The 17078-nt window shown below is 37.5% G+C and overlaps 1 protein-coding gene across 1 annotated transcript; it reads right to left on the reverse strand.

Annotated features, from left to right (window-relative positions):
• Positions 1-15324: 15324 nt before the first annotated feature.
• rgs5b (regulator of G protein signaling 5b) lies at positions 15325-16729 on the reverse strand. The gene is made up of 5 exons (XM_041991520.1): positions 16593-16729; positions 16393-16482; positions 16236-16297; positions 15968-16131; positions 15325-15875 (listed from the first exon to the last, which is right to left on the reverse strand). Exons 1-5 carry the CDS (start codon positions 16634-16636, stop codon positions 15690-15692), a joined length of 546 nt encoding a protein of 181 aa, XP_041847454.1. The 5' UTR covers positions 16637-16729; the 3' UTR covers positions 15325-15689.
• Between the last annotated feature and the right edge of the window lie 349 nt (positions 16730-17078).

Below are 17078 nucleotides of genomic sequence, written 5' to 3' on the forward strand. Positions count from 1 at the left end.
GTCCCGATGACGCACGGACCTCAAAACATGGTCGCTTTTTCCTCGCAGCACAGCGGAGTCCGGCTCGGAACTAATTTGGCGGAGGGAGATTTTCTTGTTCAGAGGCAGTGGGAGATGTTTGGCCATTTATCTGGATGTAAGATCTGATAAAGAAGAAAGGACTCCTTACGTGAACTGTCAGCTGGTATTCGCTTATGCTTACATGACATCTAGTGGTGTCAAAGCAAACAAGCTGAAGTCCAGGAATCCATGAAGTTCCTGAAAATGGTCCTCTTTCCATTTTAAACAATGCAAAATAATTATGTGATAACCCAAAAAATCCAGGCAACATTTATTGGGTTTTTATTTTTTACAGGTAAATGGACTAATGAAAGTATAATCATAGTCTAGAAAAGCACATCACAGCATTGTTTCTGGTTTTGTTAGTTTCTACTGATCAACCCCACCCATAATAATAGAAATAAAAGAAATGATGAAGAATGAATTTGTACAGGCCCAGATAAATATACATTCATGTTCAGAAGCAGATTTCTGGATTACAAAAGGAGCACAGTAGGCAGCAGTTCCACAGGAATATGTGAAAGAAAGAGCACCTTCTTTCATTTCTAATGTTTGTTGCTTTATGATGTTACAAATGATTGATGTTTACAAGCATTTGTTTCTGCACAGCTCTCCTTAGGTCCCACCAAAGCTTCAGATGTCCCCACATATAAATCTACAATACTTTGCTACACTGCAAAGGGAAAGGGAAAAACACTGGAATTGTGAAGATTTAGACTATAATAAAGTGAAATTATCTGTTCTTGCAGCAAGATAATTACACTTGGTAAGATTTTCTGAAATAAGAAAAATTATCTAGACTCAACACAAGTGAGAAACATCTTTATACAACCACAGCCCATTGTTCCAGAAGTCTTGTGGTTTCCTCAGAAACAACTTTGCTTAACCTAAGCCATGCTGCCATGCTTTGGTTGGAGAGCAGAGTCCATTTCCTACAACCCTTCCGAACAAGCCATACTTGTTCAGTCTTTTTCTAATTGTACTGTCATGAATATTTAACATGCTGAGGCCTGATGCATCTCTGGGGTTTATAAAAGGGTCTCTGAGCATTACTTTGGACTGAATTCACTGGGACATCAAGATTAGCAGCTGACTTGAATGTTTTCCACTTGTGAATAACCTTTCTTTCTGTAGAATGATGGGCAGACAGTGGAAATGACTCTATAACCCTTCGACAATTGAAGAGCAGTAACTATTGCTTCTCTAAGATCATTGTGGATGTCTCTCCTCATTCATATAGTGTTTGCACACACCTGAATACTGCAGAGCAGAAAACTCAAATACTGATGATCAATTAACTTCTTAGCGCCTGAACCTATTGAACCTATTAACAATTATATGAAAAAAAAAAAAAAAAAAAAACAACAATAAGGAGAAAAATGACAAAAAGAAAAAGACTGGAATAAAATTAAATATAACTGAATATAAAAAACAAACAATTAACAAATAATATGAAACATTAGATAATTAATAGTAAATAAATAAAGGAAATATGTAGATTACTTAAAAAGAAATACAGTAAAAAGAAGACAGGAAGCGATTTGTTCCAAAGGTTTAATGTCACTGCTTCTGTATTTTGACTTAAAAAAACAAACACACAAACACACACACACACACACACACACACACACACACACACACACACACACACACACACACACACACACACACACACACACACACAAAAAAAAACAATAACCCAAAGTAATAATATGTTGCTGTATACCCAGTGTCATATTTACTTAATTTTAAAACCTGGTGAGGCCAAGATGTTTGTTTATTTTACTATGTTCTGATTTGTTGTTTCTTTTTCATGATTCTGGGCTTAGATGCTAACATGCTAATTTCAGCTGTTTCCACAGTCAGACACACCGGGCCAGATCAAGGCCTGGACTGTAGGTAGTGCAACACTACTTATATTTATGAAGAAACTATATGGTGATCATTTAAAATTTGTGAAACTGGGAGCTTATATATTCTATTCTATTCTATTCTATTCTATTCTATTCTATTCTATTCTATTCTATTGTATTTTATATAGTCATTTAGCAGATGCTTTTATCCAAAGCGACTTACATCTGAGAGTAAGAACAACACAAGCAAGAATTCAAACAAGATGGAACATCATCATTAAGTGGTAGTCAGACTGCTGGGAGTCCAGTTGGACCCAGGTGCTGTCATGTAGTTCTAGAGGCAGCGCTTCTTTTTTGTTTTGTTTTTTGTAAGTTTAAATACAAGATCCCGATTTCATCACACAATATCATCTTAGGCATAAGTGCACACAGCTTATTCATTACTTAGTTGAGCCAAAGAGCTCGACAAATCTTTCTAACTTATTCTGACGAGTAGAAGAGTTAAGCTAAGTGCGGAAACAGGTGAGTTTTTAGCTTGCTCTTAAAAGTGGATAAGGACTCTGCGGATCAATTATAGATGATTATATATGACTATAGAGAAAACATTTTTTGTGACTGTTGAAAAGAAGGCTAACAATGGCTGTGACTCACTGCAGTAGGTGAACAGTTGGGATGTAAGGCCAAAAGTTGAAAAAAAAGGAAAAAAAGGGAGGGTTCAGTATGAGTTGCAGCTTTTACATTCTCCAGGTATTGGTCCAAGAAGTTTTAAACAAAAGCATTATCACTGGGCAATTACAGATTACTTCTGAAGACATGACGTGGAAGCTCAACCTTGATTTTTTGGTTACACATTTTTCCAGCAGATGGCGACATCACTCTTAGGTTGTGGAAATGGAAAGTAAATCAAACATTCACATGTTTCACGTGTGCAACTCTTTATTCTCCACGTTGTTCTTCATCTCTCTGGCTTTTCTGACATTTTCAATGAGCACAATCATTAGTGTGACACACACACATACACACACACACATATACACACACACACATGCGACTCCAGGGACAAACTATATTCCACAATCCAACTGAGAAAACCCCAGAAACTCTGCAATCTCTGCTTGTGTGAATCGACTGGTGCATCCAGTTCCTGCTGCTTCAATGACGACTTTCAGCTCTTCAGCGTTTTTGACCGATATTGTGACTGGTGACGTGGGTTTCATGTGTTCACAAACATGCTGTGGCTATTTTTTCTGTCTTTCTGACTAACTTTAATCAGCAACCACAGCTTTAGTGGACACGTTTCACCACATCAACATCTATTTACTGTCCACAGATTATCTTAGAAGGGCTAACAATAGTTTCTCTATAGACAGAGTCCTCTTGCAGGGCTTTGGGGAGTAAAGATATCTAAACTCAAAGCTCAGCATTGGGCAAAGCTGCTATTTATAGACACTGAAGCGGCCAGTTGCTGAGTGACGTGAAGTTCATTGCTTTCCAAAGGTCAGTAAGACATTTCCTGCTTGGTTTGTCAAAGCTGACCTAACAAACCAACTACCTTGTAGTTGGGGAAGTCACTCGGTTATTGTCAAACACATTTGTCATTGTTGCTGTGACAACGTGACTGCCTGTCACATTACTTCCTGTGTTTTCCAAAAGAAATTATGATTAAATGAGCTCAGAATTTCCCTGAGTTTATAAAAAAGCCACAACAAACAATGAGTTCCTGGAAAACAATCATTAAGGTAAAAAATGGCTTTTGGGCTTTTTTCCAAGGTATTTAAAAACATGAACCTAAGTTCCAAAGTTGTACTGTACACATACAGTGACTTTTAAAATAACATTTTTCTTATTTTGCTGCCTTAGAAACAGAAGTTTTGTGATTTTATAATGAGACATGGTGCATTTGAGGAAGAATGGTCCCACTACAGACCCAAACTGAGGAATTGTCAGGGACAACCTGCTCTGTATGTTATTTTAAAATATCCAGATTTAATGTATTTTGTTTAATTTTTTGTATTTTATTCTGTTCCTGTAAGGTGACCTTGAGTGTCATGAAAGGTGCCCAGTAATAAAATATATTATTATTATTATTATTATTATTATTATTATTACAAAACCCAAAGAAAAACGTGACCTGAACATAACTAACGACTTCTAAAGACTGCTGTCTGATAGGTAATATGAGCAGCAGCTGCCTCTGGTAAAAACTGAAAGCTTAGTTCAGTTTAGTTCTACCAATACAACAGTTTAGTCTGACTTCCCAAAACACCCCAGAAATCTAGAAAATTAATGCTACAATCAAAATGTTTAAAATGACTTATTTATCCTTAAAGTAAATATTTTTGGCCAAAGCAAGCCATCCATCCTAATGTGTGTTACTTTAACTGGATGATCCTTCAGTGTTAGCTGGAAGACAGTGTTTAAAGTATATTAATATAAAAAACAACAGCAATGAACTGCATCCAGTTTATCATTTTATGCTTCATGACATTAACATGCAAATTAATATATTTAACGTGCTTCCCATGAACGTTATGAAGGCCCTTATTACTTGGACCTACATTAAATATCCATGTTAGTGAGGTGACATAAAAAAAAAGAAAAAAAAAAACCAATTTAAGATGTAATCTTACTAATTATTTTAGAGGTCAGGATGGAGACGTATAAAGAGTCTTTATATTTCAAGGATAATCCAATCCGAAAAAAAAAAAAAAAAAGTGAAAAATATGGCCCCACAAGAAAATCTGCCAAAACAACCAGAAATCCTACAGAGCTCCACTGAGCCCTTGTCAACTTCACATGTTTAATTGCTTGTTAACACAAATGATCTAATCAGCCAATCACAGGGCAGCATCTCAGTGCATCTAGTCATGTAGACATGGTGAAGACGACTTGCTGAAGTTCAAACTGAGCATCAGAATGAGTAAAAAAGGAGATTTAAATGACTTTGAACGTGGCATGGTTGTTGGTCTGAGTATTTCAGAAACTGCTGATCTACTGGAACTTTCACACACAACCATCTCTAAGGTTTAAAGAGAATGGTCTGAAGAAGAGAAAATCCAGTTTATTTGTTTATTTATATCAACGATCCTTATTAGCTGCTGCAAGGGCAGCCGGTGAGCAGCAGTTTTCTGGACCAAAATGTCTCGTTGATGTCAGAGGAAAATGGGATGACTGATTGGACAATAGAGGATGGAAAAACATTGCTTGGTGATGAGTTTCTATTTCCGCTCCACACAACTCAGATGATAGGGTAAGAATTAGGTGGAAACAACATAACAACATAGATCCATCCAGCCATATATCAACAGTTCAGGCTGCTGGTGGTGAAATGGTGTGGGGATATTTTCTTGGCCCACTTTGGTCCCCTTATTACCAACATGGCCTGGTTTAACCACCATGGCCTACCTGAGTATTGTTGCTGACCATGTCCATCCCTTTATGACCACAGTGTAGCATCTTCTGATGCTACTTCCAGCAGGAAAATGAACCAAGTCACAACCTGCTTTCTAGAACATGACAATGAGTTCACTGGACTCCAACGGCCTCCACAGCCACCAGATCTCAGTCCAGTAGAGCAGCTTTGGGATGTGGTGGAACAGGAGATTCTCATCATGGATGTGCAGCAACTGTGTGATGCTGTCATATCAATATGGAAAACTTCTGAGGAAGGTTTCCAACACCTGGGTCAGTCTATGACACCAAGATTAAAGGCAGTTCTGAAGGGAAAAGGGGTCCAACCCGGTACTAGCAAGGTGTGGCCTGTTAAGGAGTTTTTTTCAACCAAACACCTCTCATCAGTTCTAGGAAGCCGTCCCCACAATGAAGCATGGTGGTGGCAGTATCATGCTGCAGAGCTGCTTGTTACCAGCAGGGTTGGAGAGGCTGCTGATGACTGATAGAATGACATATCCTGCTGAATAAAGGTAAGTTGTCAGGGAAAACTTGTTTTTCAGTTTTCCAGCGTTGAGAATGAGTCAGAGGTTCATCTTTCAACATAAAAATGAGTAAAACAACACTCCAGTGTTTAAAGTGGAAACAACACGTTTGGGAATGACCTACAGGTACAGCCCAGATATTAGTCCGATTGAGAATTTTTGTTATGATAAACTTAGTAAAAACAAACTGAAGTTCCAGTTCTGGGCTTTTTCCCTTTGTTGCACTCTTTGTTTATGTTATGATAATATGCTTAAAAGGGGTCCTCTGACCTCTTTTAAGCTCTCTTTTATCCAGTTTGGATTTGCTTATTATATGCGACTAAAGAGCTTCTTATTTATGATTATCATCAGGAAAGTACTTCATCTGATGAAATTGTGTTTAAAATAATCAATGGACAAACAAAATTGTGGGAAATCCTGTTTCAGAAATAAACTGTCCTATTCATTTGTTGCATAATTTGCAGTTAATTTGAGAAAATTCTTTTCTGTCAGTGTAATTATGGGAAAAATCAAGTGTCATTCCAAAAGCTGCAATAAAATTAGAAAGTGAAAACATCTGTAGAAAACGAAAAGACCCCATTGAGGCGGATTCTTACAGCACAGTCTCTCTGAAACAAACATGTTTAGCTTTAAACACAGTGTGGTCTGTTCTTTTAGCCTAAATTTGCTATAACTTTGGTTGGGATTTTATTAAAGAGCCATGAACATCAACAAGCCTAACTACACCAGTTACTTCTACATGTGCACATTTCATATGTTTAAAGTGTTCAGCATGACTAATGTAAATGTGACACACATCCAGCTTCATAATTTAAGCAAAAACCAAACGTGCTTTCAACAACATGATTCATCATTAGTTCCCATGCTCCTTGGCTCACTGCTGGCTTTATACCCTCATGTAAGGAAAGAATTAACAGCATGTGTTGAAACAAAAGTTGTAGTCTTTTATTTTGTACAAGTGGTTTAAACAGCTCAGTAATTTTTGTTGAGGATTTTAACTAGTGGACACAAAGGAGTTTATTTCCAGCTGACAATTTTCTTCTACTTTGCAATCCAAATCAAATGAAAATGGCCTTTAAGCTCTTGTGGAATAATTATTTTACATTGAACACTAAGCTGGGGCCACTCAGTTGTGCAGTGTTTGTTGCCTTGGTAACATGGTAACCATGACTACACCTCTTTTTTCGCTCCACTCCAAGTTCAAAAGCAGCCGCCGATGCTATTTATCACCACTCATACAGAAGATACGTTCTAAAGTGAGTTTGCTGACTCATTTCAACCAGTGCCTTGACAAGCCAGATCCATTGTTTAACAACGCTCCCACTCATCTGCCCGCAGCAGGACCCACCTTCCTGACATTTCAACCGCCTCACTTCAACTGATTGTTGCTTTGGAAACTATTGGCTCAGCCTCTCCTGTGCCTGCTCATCCAGGTGCAGAGCCTGTCTGTGTTTACAGCAAGCACTGTAAAACATGGTGATCCTGTGTTTACAAAACAGCAAACTGAAAAGAGTCAGATTGTCATTTTTCTTTTTTCCATTCATGAATCATGTCTACACCTCAGTTATTTTTGGAGACACCATTCTAAAAATGAAAATGAAACTCAAACCTGTTGTCTGTCTTTTTTTCTCTTAGGATTTTTAGGGGAATGTGTAGTTAGTTTAGTTTTTTCTGTTTGTTTAGAAACCAACAAAACACACATACACATGCATGAAAAATTTAATGGATTTGGCCTGTTAAACAAATGCAGAAAGACGACAAAGTAACTAATTAAATATTTTGATGACCACTTTATTTGTAATAATCAGTTCATTATTTCATAAAATCTAGACTTTTTATTAGTCTCATTTACATGTCGTCATTCTCTTAAAATGATGGCCTAAGTAATGTTATTCAAGTTTTTCTAAAAACACACACAGTAAAACCAAATACTGAATTTTTTTTTCTTTTGTATTGTTATATTTTTTGACGACGTGTCACCCTTTTTCCAGTTTGTGCCCCTGCCTGGCCGCCATTTGATACGTTCAACACCTGTCCCTGCTTTTTCGAGATTAAGAAATCACTCTAAGCTATTAATAACTTTGACACAAAATGTACAATAATATGTGGTCAGTTAATCTTCTTGTCCTCTCTTTTTCAGTTATAGGGCAGAGAAAACAGAGAAAACAACTATCTGAACTGACCTGAAAAAATCCATCGTGAAACATTGACTCAGACATTATAGGACTATGATGTTTGAGTTGTTTGAGATAGTTGATATTCAGTCTTCTTCTGTCACTGTTGAAAGCATTAGCTCCCTGTTAGCAGCCTCCTTTGCTTTTTAAAGCTCAGCTTCTGGTTTATTGGGGTTAGCTTGGCATAAAACTGAGTTGGGGCATGTGGGGGCAACATTTTCTTCCTAATTTATGACCGTGCTTATAATAAAGTGAGACAAAACACCCAAAGCATGTGTAACCAATGCATAAAATGTCAATTAGCATCAGTGTTTAGTAATCAAGTCCAACAAAAACACTGCCAAACCACAGAGCTGGAGATGAAAGCAGATAGAGAGCCAAGTTATGCACCTCCTCTTCTATTAAACATTTGTTTATCAAACATACTGGTTGCTTAGCTGTTAGCAAACTCAAATGAAGGGTGCACATTTGATTTTTAGTGTGTTTTTATGTTTAAAAAGTTATATAAAAAAGATAGCTAGGTTAATATTAACTGCTTAGTAATACATTTTATTTTATGAAGCCATTTAACAGGGTGCATAGGGACTGTTCAGGTCAGTTAAAAAGGCTAATTATCTGTTATTTGCCTGTTAATTAAAAAGACTGAGGAAAACAATTTGAAAAAAACCCCAAATCAAAACAAAACAAAACAAAAAATAAGTAAGATTAAAATCACTATGAAAACTTATAGATAACTTCCATGAACACCTAAATTTTTTTTAACATATGCTCTGTTATTGGGTGAGCATGATTCAGTGTATAAACTGTAATTTTAGGTGGAAAATAGGTAAGAGAGTGTCACAGTAGTATGACCAGTTAATTACATTAGAATGCTTTAACCTGACTGTGTTGCTTGGAGAGAGATGTAGCTGAATGTTTAATAAAGTAATAAAAAGCAGTTTTAACAGTGAGTACTTAGGAGATAACGAAAACTGTAAAAAGAAAGTGGAAGCATGATAGATAAAACACATTCCTTGCTGGATATGAATCCAGGATGGTGAGATCAGCCTCAGTAAAAAGAAATATGTTGTGAAAATTTAAGATCCCTTCTCTCAAAATTGTGTTTTAGTCAGTGATGTATAACTGTGCAGAATGATGTGTGCCTAGAAACTGTTTATCTGAGTGAACTCATTAAACAATAATCCGTTTAGAAGTCATAACACAAAAGATGCAGAAAGCAGAGTTTCTCAGAACACATACTTTCAATTATGCCTGGAAGAGGAAAAAATCAGGTTATTTAGACAATTCATCAGGACAGGAAAAATCTCTTTTCTTAAGATTTTGTCAAGTGTTTCCCACAATATTTTCACTGTGCTATTTTAGGTGGTTGTTAGGGGCCTGCTCTGATTTTCCAAGTTTCTAGTTGGGCTTGGCAGGAGCTTTGGGTTATTTTTCTTTGCCAGCGGAAACTCCAGCAGCAGAAACAAGGCGAACATTATATTCCAGCTTGAGTTTCCATCTATTTATTTCTTCTTTTTTATTTCTTTGTTACTATATGTTGATGGTTGACACATTTTGATGGGCTCTTGTATTTTCTTATATGTTTATTCTTCCTAGGATTTAATAAAAAAAAATGTATACAATGGGAATAAAGGAGGCAAGAACACACCAGTAAAATATAAATAAAGAGGAGTTTAATCCTACATGCTGGTGTTTAATGGACTGGGGGTGCTGTTATGAAATTAGGATTGCATGCAGTTTATATCTAAGTTGTTAATAACTTACAGACACATCAGGTACAACAGGCTGTGATCAGTTTGTCTTCCTGTCCCCATTCAGTTTATTTCTCACATCATGCAGTCTTTAGTTCTGCTGGCTGCTTGCTGCAACCTGCATTTCCAAAGAATATAAAGTAGCCTATTTAAAACACATAATCCTTTGAAGATGCATTATGCAGTGGGGGGTACACACTACAGGATTATTGGGACGATTTTTGTACCAGTCTCCGCCTTATGTTCAAAACCAGCAAAGGCCCAATTGTCTGATGTTTGTAATCGACATCATGTCCAATTTTCCTGTGGCGTGGGGTGTGTTAAGAGTGATATTGTCCGCTCTGATTCACTTGGAAGGCCTCTTAAGGAGAGATCATAAATAAGGAATATGTTTGATATTTGTGATTAGAAATCCAGTGATGTGTGGGGTGCTCTGAGAGGAGCAGAGCATGCACAATGTGTACCGGAACAAAAGCCGATGAAGACACAAGCTGACTCAACTGACTGACTGAAGTAAAAACAAACAAAAAATGTTGGTAATGCTGTTATTCCTATCACTGGTAGCAGGGATAGACTGAATTACTAATATTCATGATATGCTAGCACCAGTGCTAGCACCTAGCATACAGTCCTCCTCTCCAACCTATCTGTAATACTTGTGACAATCTTTACTCACCTCCAACTCATGCTGTAATGCTCATAGTCCACATTCCTACTGTCTCTGTGACTTTTTCAAAAATGGTTTTTCTTTTTTGTGTGTTTTATCGTGGAAAGTAGAAGGCCGAAAACAACCATCTTTGCTGCTTCCTGTTTTTTCCTCCATGTTTGTTTACGCTTAAGTCACGTTTGACTATTTGAGATTTGGAACATTGAGTGTGAAGAACCTAAAACTCTGCTGAAGAATCGGTTAGTGTGTAGTGTGCTCTGTAGTGCACACCACACTATAAGATCAGAAAAGAGGGATCTTGTGCGATCTGTCTTTTGTTATCATCAAGTGTGTGCTCTTTTAAGGTTTGAAGAATCCTGTAATGTGTGTCAGCCTTAACTTTCTGACCTTAAAACTCTGTGTTCTGGACTCGTTTGATGGCACACTGACATCTGTTATGTAAATTTCGGGAGCTGTCCAACAGCGTCCCAAGGCTAAGAAATACAGCTTTTTCATCCACGATGCTCCATGATGTTGCAGCCAAGTTTCTGTTCACACGCTAGCAAGTGGATATAAACTAGGGATGTGCACGGCTAATCGACTTATAGAATAGTCAAAACGGCGCACAAAGTTGATGACTTTTTTAAAAGTCAGCTGTTTTTGTTTGGATAAGAGTCGTGTCATTGCACATTGACATGTTGTTGTTTACAGCACTGCTAAAAGAACAGTGTGGCCCCTGTAAGATGGACTTATAGCAGGGGAAACACACACACACACACACACACACACACACACACACACACACACACACACACACAGCACACACACACACACACACACACACACACACACACACACACACACACACACACACACACACACACACACACACAGCACACAGGATGTTGGTGCAGAGAAAGTTAGCTTTGAGAAGCTGCCTGTTAATCTGCAAATGTTTTGCTACGAGCTTTAGCAATTAACACCACACAGCTCTTCTAGTTCCAGCAGAGTCCCATGTCTACTTTATCACTGCTGGGTAAAGTGAAGGGAGTTAATCCCAAAGCTCCTTCACTCAGGAGTAACCACCTGTCCTCTGCCTCAGGTTGTGGGCAGAGGACAGGTGTAGGCCAGTTTGTAGGCCATGTTCAATCCTGACATCTTTGTGACCCACTTTCTCTACCTAGAATCAGAAGAAGAGCTCCACTAACAAATTATAAGATAACGCTAAAAAAAATTGTTAAAAGCAGTTGAAACGAGCTCTGTTGTTGTCTACCCAATAAAACTTCACAGATGAACAACAAAATTCTGTAAGCAAAAGAGGATGGATCATCACAGAGGATCATCCATGTACATAGATGCATCACAAAGCTACATACACATTTTCAGCAGATAAAAAACATTCAAGCAGAGGCTTGTAATTTCTTACAAATGTTGTGTTGCCACAGCAAACCTATCTGTAATATTAATCTAACTACTCTCAAGGCCGATATCAATAAATGAAAAGGAAAAAAACAAAAACAAAACACAAGTTTCATCCACCCACATGGAGCCGCGCCTGATCAAGTCTCAACATGCTGTTTTCATTTTCAGTGTGAAGGCTGACATTTAAAAGCTTAAATGACATATGAAACATGAACATCTGCCCAACAGAACAGCGTACTCAAAGTAAATCCTGCAGCTTTGTAGGTCACATCAGCTGGTAAGCAAAGAGTAAGCAACAGCTAAAGTCGCGTCCATCTGTTCTCTTTACTAAAGACTGTGGTCACAGTTTGCTGAGCCAAAAACACAAACCAGTGTTTCTTCACTTAATCTCAATTAGCGTGTGTCTGGGTTTATAAGAAGCCTCTCTGCTTGTCACTTCTGAGGAAAAATAAGGGAAACAAAGAGAGATGGGTCAGAGAGATGGCCTTTGCCATTTTCCACGAGTGTCAGAGTGCTATTAATGACTTTGCACACACCTCGTTTAGTGGCTTTAGTGTTTGAACATGAGTCGTTAGTGGCAGTCGGAGAGCAGTGAGGAGGGAGGCGGTGATGGATGGATGGTGGCAGGTTGAAAGCAAGGGGCTGGTTTACAAAAGGGAGGAGGACGCTTCACAGACTGAGTGGCTGCAAAGGTAGTAAACAAACCTGCTTGTGAAGGTGCATGGTATGGAGCTGCACTGTATCCATGGCAACCAGCTCTGACACTTGGATGCTTCTACGCAGAATAGACTTGTTTTTGAACAGATACATGCGTGCCCACACAAACACGTTATCTCACAACTCTGCACGTCAGATCTTTGGGCTTTCGTTTACAAAACCGCATTCTTGAATCTAACCTAGATCTGATCCATCTAACTTTAAAGGCACAATTCTCCTTTTTCCCCCTTTTTGCCAGACATAACTCACGTTTGATTTTATATAAAACATTTTGATATATCTGATTTTATATAAATTTTTTATATAAAACATTAATCTATCTATCTATCTATCTATATAAAGAATGTATTAAAGGATCATCTCTCACATAACTTCTCTTCAGCAAATTGTGTTGTATAATGATGAACATGATAACTCCTCACATACAGACCAGTAAATACACTACCACACACGAGAAGATCACAAAACCTTTTCTGTGTTGTATGCAAACACTACAATCAAACTCTGGTGGTATGATTACAGATTATTTATGGGGTAGGGATGGTTCCTCAGGGAATGATTAAAGTGCGATTAAAATTCAGGTTTTCTTATCACTTTCAATGATCTGTGACAGGGTTCCCATGTGTGTGATTTTTAGTCCCACATGAAAATTTGAGTCAACTGAGTCTGAGTCAGTGATCAACATCTGAGGGTAAAAATAACATAACCCTTTAACTGTCGGTGTCCTGTTAAAATGTGCTACCTTGTCAAAACATCCTACCACAGTCTGAATTTATAGGTATATCTAGATCTCTGCTGCCAATCAGAAAAAAAGAGCATCTTTTTTGTACAATTCAGTTTTGTACTATCAAAAAATAGTTTAAGATCATTAATCCACATACATGTGGTTTAATGATCTTCAAACTAAATGAAGCAATAAAGTAGGTACTGTCTTACAAAATAACATCACCGGGTCAGGGTTATCAAACTGTGAATAAATTTAAGGAAGTAGGATGCCTCGACAGTATAAATGACCCCATCAAAGTATGCTAGCTTATAAGCTTGTGGATGTAGGATGATTTGACAGTGTAAATGATAAATTTATCTGTGCATATATTATATGATAATAACAACCTCTAAATAATTGTAATATACAATTTCAATGAACGTGCAAAAATTATCTAAAAGTTTTAAAATAATTTATTATACATGAGAGTCTCACAACAACATGGAGGTGCAGCTGTTCTTAAACATGGAGTAGAGGGTAGCATGGCTTTACGGGCGTGTCCTCACCCCCTACATGATGTGTGCATGTGCAGAAAGCATAGATAGAACATCTGGATGGGTAGGATGAATTGTTAGAATACCTGCTCAATTCAATTCATATCAATTCAATTCAATTCAATTCAGTTCAATTTAGTAGAGCATTTTTTAAATGACTATAATGAAGCTTGTAAGAAAATTGTAGAAATAAACCTGTCTAAGTCTCATCTATTACTTGGTTTGGGTAAATAATGAAATTATCATTATTACTAAATTATTATTCAAATATGAACTATTTTACCACTGTTACTATATTATCGATGCTTTCTCAGCCTTTGGTTAAAAAGAAAACCTTGGTTATTCTTATTATTGTCTAAAGAAAAAAGAAAAGAAATCATTTTCTCTTGTTTTTCTCTTAGTGCAAAACTTTAAAGGGTCAGTAAACTTTAAAGGGTCTACTACTTTTTAACGGATAATCCAACGTATTTTCATAAAACTAATGGTAAAAGAAAACAAAGAAAATAAATGAGGTTTAAATTTCATCACTTTCAAATTTTTATAAAAATGTAAAGAAGTTGTTCAACATCTAGAGTTGCAACCTTCTCAAAGATGGATTAGTTTGTTTAGTAAAACTAAATAATTCAATAAATGCTGCTAAAAAAATGATAGATTTCAGTTAAAAAAATAATCTTAAACTAAATAAAAAGTGCCAAACTGCAGAACATCCATGCAGCCTGTGGTGCATTCAAAGACAGTTTGACTTGTAACATTACGCAGAAAATATCTACATAATAGCTCTGGCTTAAAATTCTTTTCGGTAGAGCCTTTCTGAGAAGCTTTGAGTTTCAGGAAACTGTTTATGTTTCTCTTTAGTTCCTGGTGGATTCCTGTTCCTCATTAACACCTCTCGGTATTACAAAGGACATTTTCCATGCATCATATATATATATATATATATATATTTATAACCCATGTTTTTTGTTGATACCGGAAGAAAGCAAAACATTTCCTCTGCTTACTGATAAAAAAAATCAGATCTAGAGATCAGACTTGATTTATAAATATCACCCTGTGAACTCATACACATGAGCTCTGACTTCACTTCTTCCACTGACTGTAACCTCAGAGAAAAGGAGTCATCTGGCCACCCATGTGTGAAGTGGATTTACTGCGGCCTCAGACTGGCTGGTAACTAAAACAGCACAAATGAGCAAGTCTTCTTCCTCTTGCCTCATATGACTAATGACATCAACCATCTCTGCAAACGCTGCACCTTTTTCATGTAAAAAAGAAGCCAACCAAGTCTCTGGATTTTCTTTTTTTCCTCTTTTTTATTCAGTGCATTTCCTTTGACATATAGAACTTCTGATTTAAAAAACTGAATTCAAAATACAAATACTTTATTTCAACCAGTTGCACAGCAAACATTAACAAAATAAACATTTCAAATAAATAAGGAATAAATAAACATTCATGCTACAGATAAATATCTCTCCCAGTGTTAGTTCTGCTGTGTGACAGCAACTCTTTCAAATCTCCTTGCAGTTTTTTTTTTTATCTCATGTCACCCTCAACTGCCATCATGCAGTCTTGTATACACAGTAAACTCAACTTATTCTGAGGCAGACTCTTCTTGTAACTCAGTCTGCGTCATCTTCCTCTCCTCTGCCTCATGTACACCTCAGCTTCCAGCAGGGACCCAGATCAGCCAGGAATCTTTGAGGATCTCTGGTGTAGAATAAGTCCAGAGCTCATCATGCCTGAGGTATTTGTTCCACTTGAACCTTTCCAGTCTTCACTGTGCGTCAGATAGTGTCCATCCCTTTGAGGAGGATTCACATGACGTCTGCTGCTTATAGATCAATGTTTTTCTCTCTTTGAATTGTTTTTTAAGTCCGTTTGACCATCTTGGTGTTCTTGGTCAGCTCCAGGTATGTTGCAGACTTGAGGAAGCGAGGGTAGCAGTCTTTTTCCATCAGGGTGTAGATTTTGGCCTGGGCCGGGTCGAAACTGGACAGACTGGGCTGCTCCATGTTCTTTTTTGTGATTGCTTTGGTCACATGGTCAAGATTTACCTGTAGAATGGAGGAAATAAATGGTTTAATATCACAATTTAACAGCTTGATGAGCATCTGAGTGTCTAACCCTAATTACAAATACACCTCACCTCTCGTGGAGCATCAGAGCAGATGAACTCCTCATAGATTTTCTTTGCTTTGGCAGCCAGTTTTGAAGGTTTTGTCGCCCTGTAGTCTTCACACGCTAAGTAAAAAGCAATGTTTTCCTCACTAAACTCCGACACAAGGAATGCTCTGAACAGGCACAGTCCATCTGGAGGCAGAGGAAATAAGCGGTTAATATTTTAAAACCTTTAGATAGGAAAAAAAGAAGAGAAAAACATTTACATAAACTCTGAATAGGAGGACACTACTCACTTTGGCTGGACAACAGACTCTCAAAAGACTCTTTCCATTTCAGAGGCTCGTTTTCATTTAACCTGCATGAACAGAGAGAAAAATCATTAGAAAAAGTTCTTAAAAGGCTTGTAATTACATTAAATTGTTTAAAATTAGACACTTCATGAATTCTCACCTCAGTTTCTCACTTTTCTTTGACTGCTCGCTGATGCTGTGGTCCGACTTCTGCAGTAAACTTCCAAACAAAGCTCTCAGCTCCTTTGCTCTGTGAAAACAGATACAGAAAAATGTTAGAAACACACATGCTGAGTTTAATTAAAATGAGAAGTCTGTGATCTCTGCTTCAGAAAAAGAACTATAAATCTCTTGGCTCACCTCTCCAGGCAGGTGAGAGGCAGTAATTCCAGTCCTCTGCACATGATGAGATGTTTTCTGCTTGGGTAGCTCCAAAGTTTCCAGCGAGTGAGTTAAACGTGGTCTCCTGTTTTGTCGTTGTGAGTGAATGAGCTCCCAGCTGTTCTGCTCTCTGTGTGGGAAAGTGACTTTTTATAGGGCAGTCTGGTGTGTGATGTCACACCCCTTAGCCAATGAAACGAGACGCGTGGGAGGATGAGGAGACTCCTCCAAGCTGAATTTCCTCCACAATACTGTGGAAGCAAATGAGTCGTCATTGAATAACTTCACAGGTCTTTAAGGTCCTTAGGGGGTGTGAAGATTGTGTCTGTGTTTGTAGGGGGATTTTATTTGAGAGTCCATGAATTTGAGTACTATGAGTCCATGAATTTGAGTACTATGAGTCCATGAATTTGAGTATAGGAGAACCAGACAGTAAATCCCCTGCAGGGGTCATATGATATTTGT

Source organism: Melanotaenia boesemani, chromosome 8 (genome assembly GCF_017639745.1).
Source record: "Melanotaenia boesemani isolate fMelBoe1 chromosome 8, fMelBoe1.pri, whole genome shotgun sequence".
Classification (NCBI taxonomy): Eukaryota; Metazoa; Chordata; class Actinopteri; order Atheriniformes; family Melanotaeniidae; genus Melanotaenia; species Melanotaenia boesemani.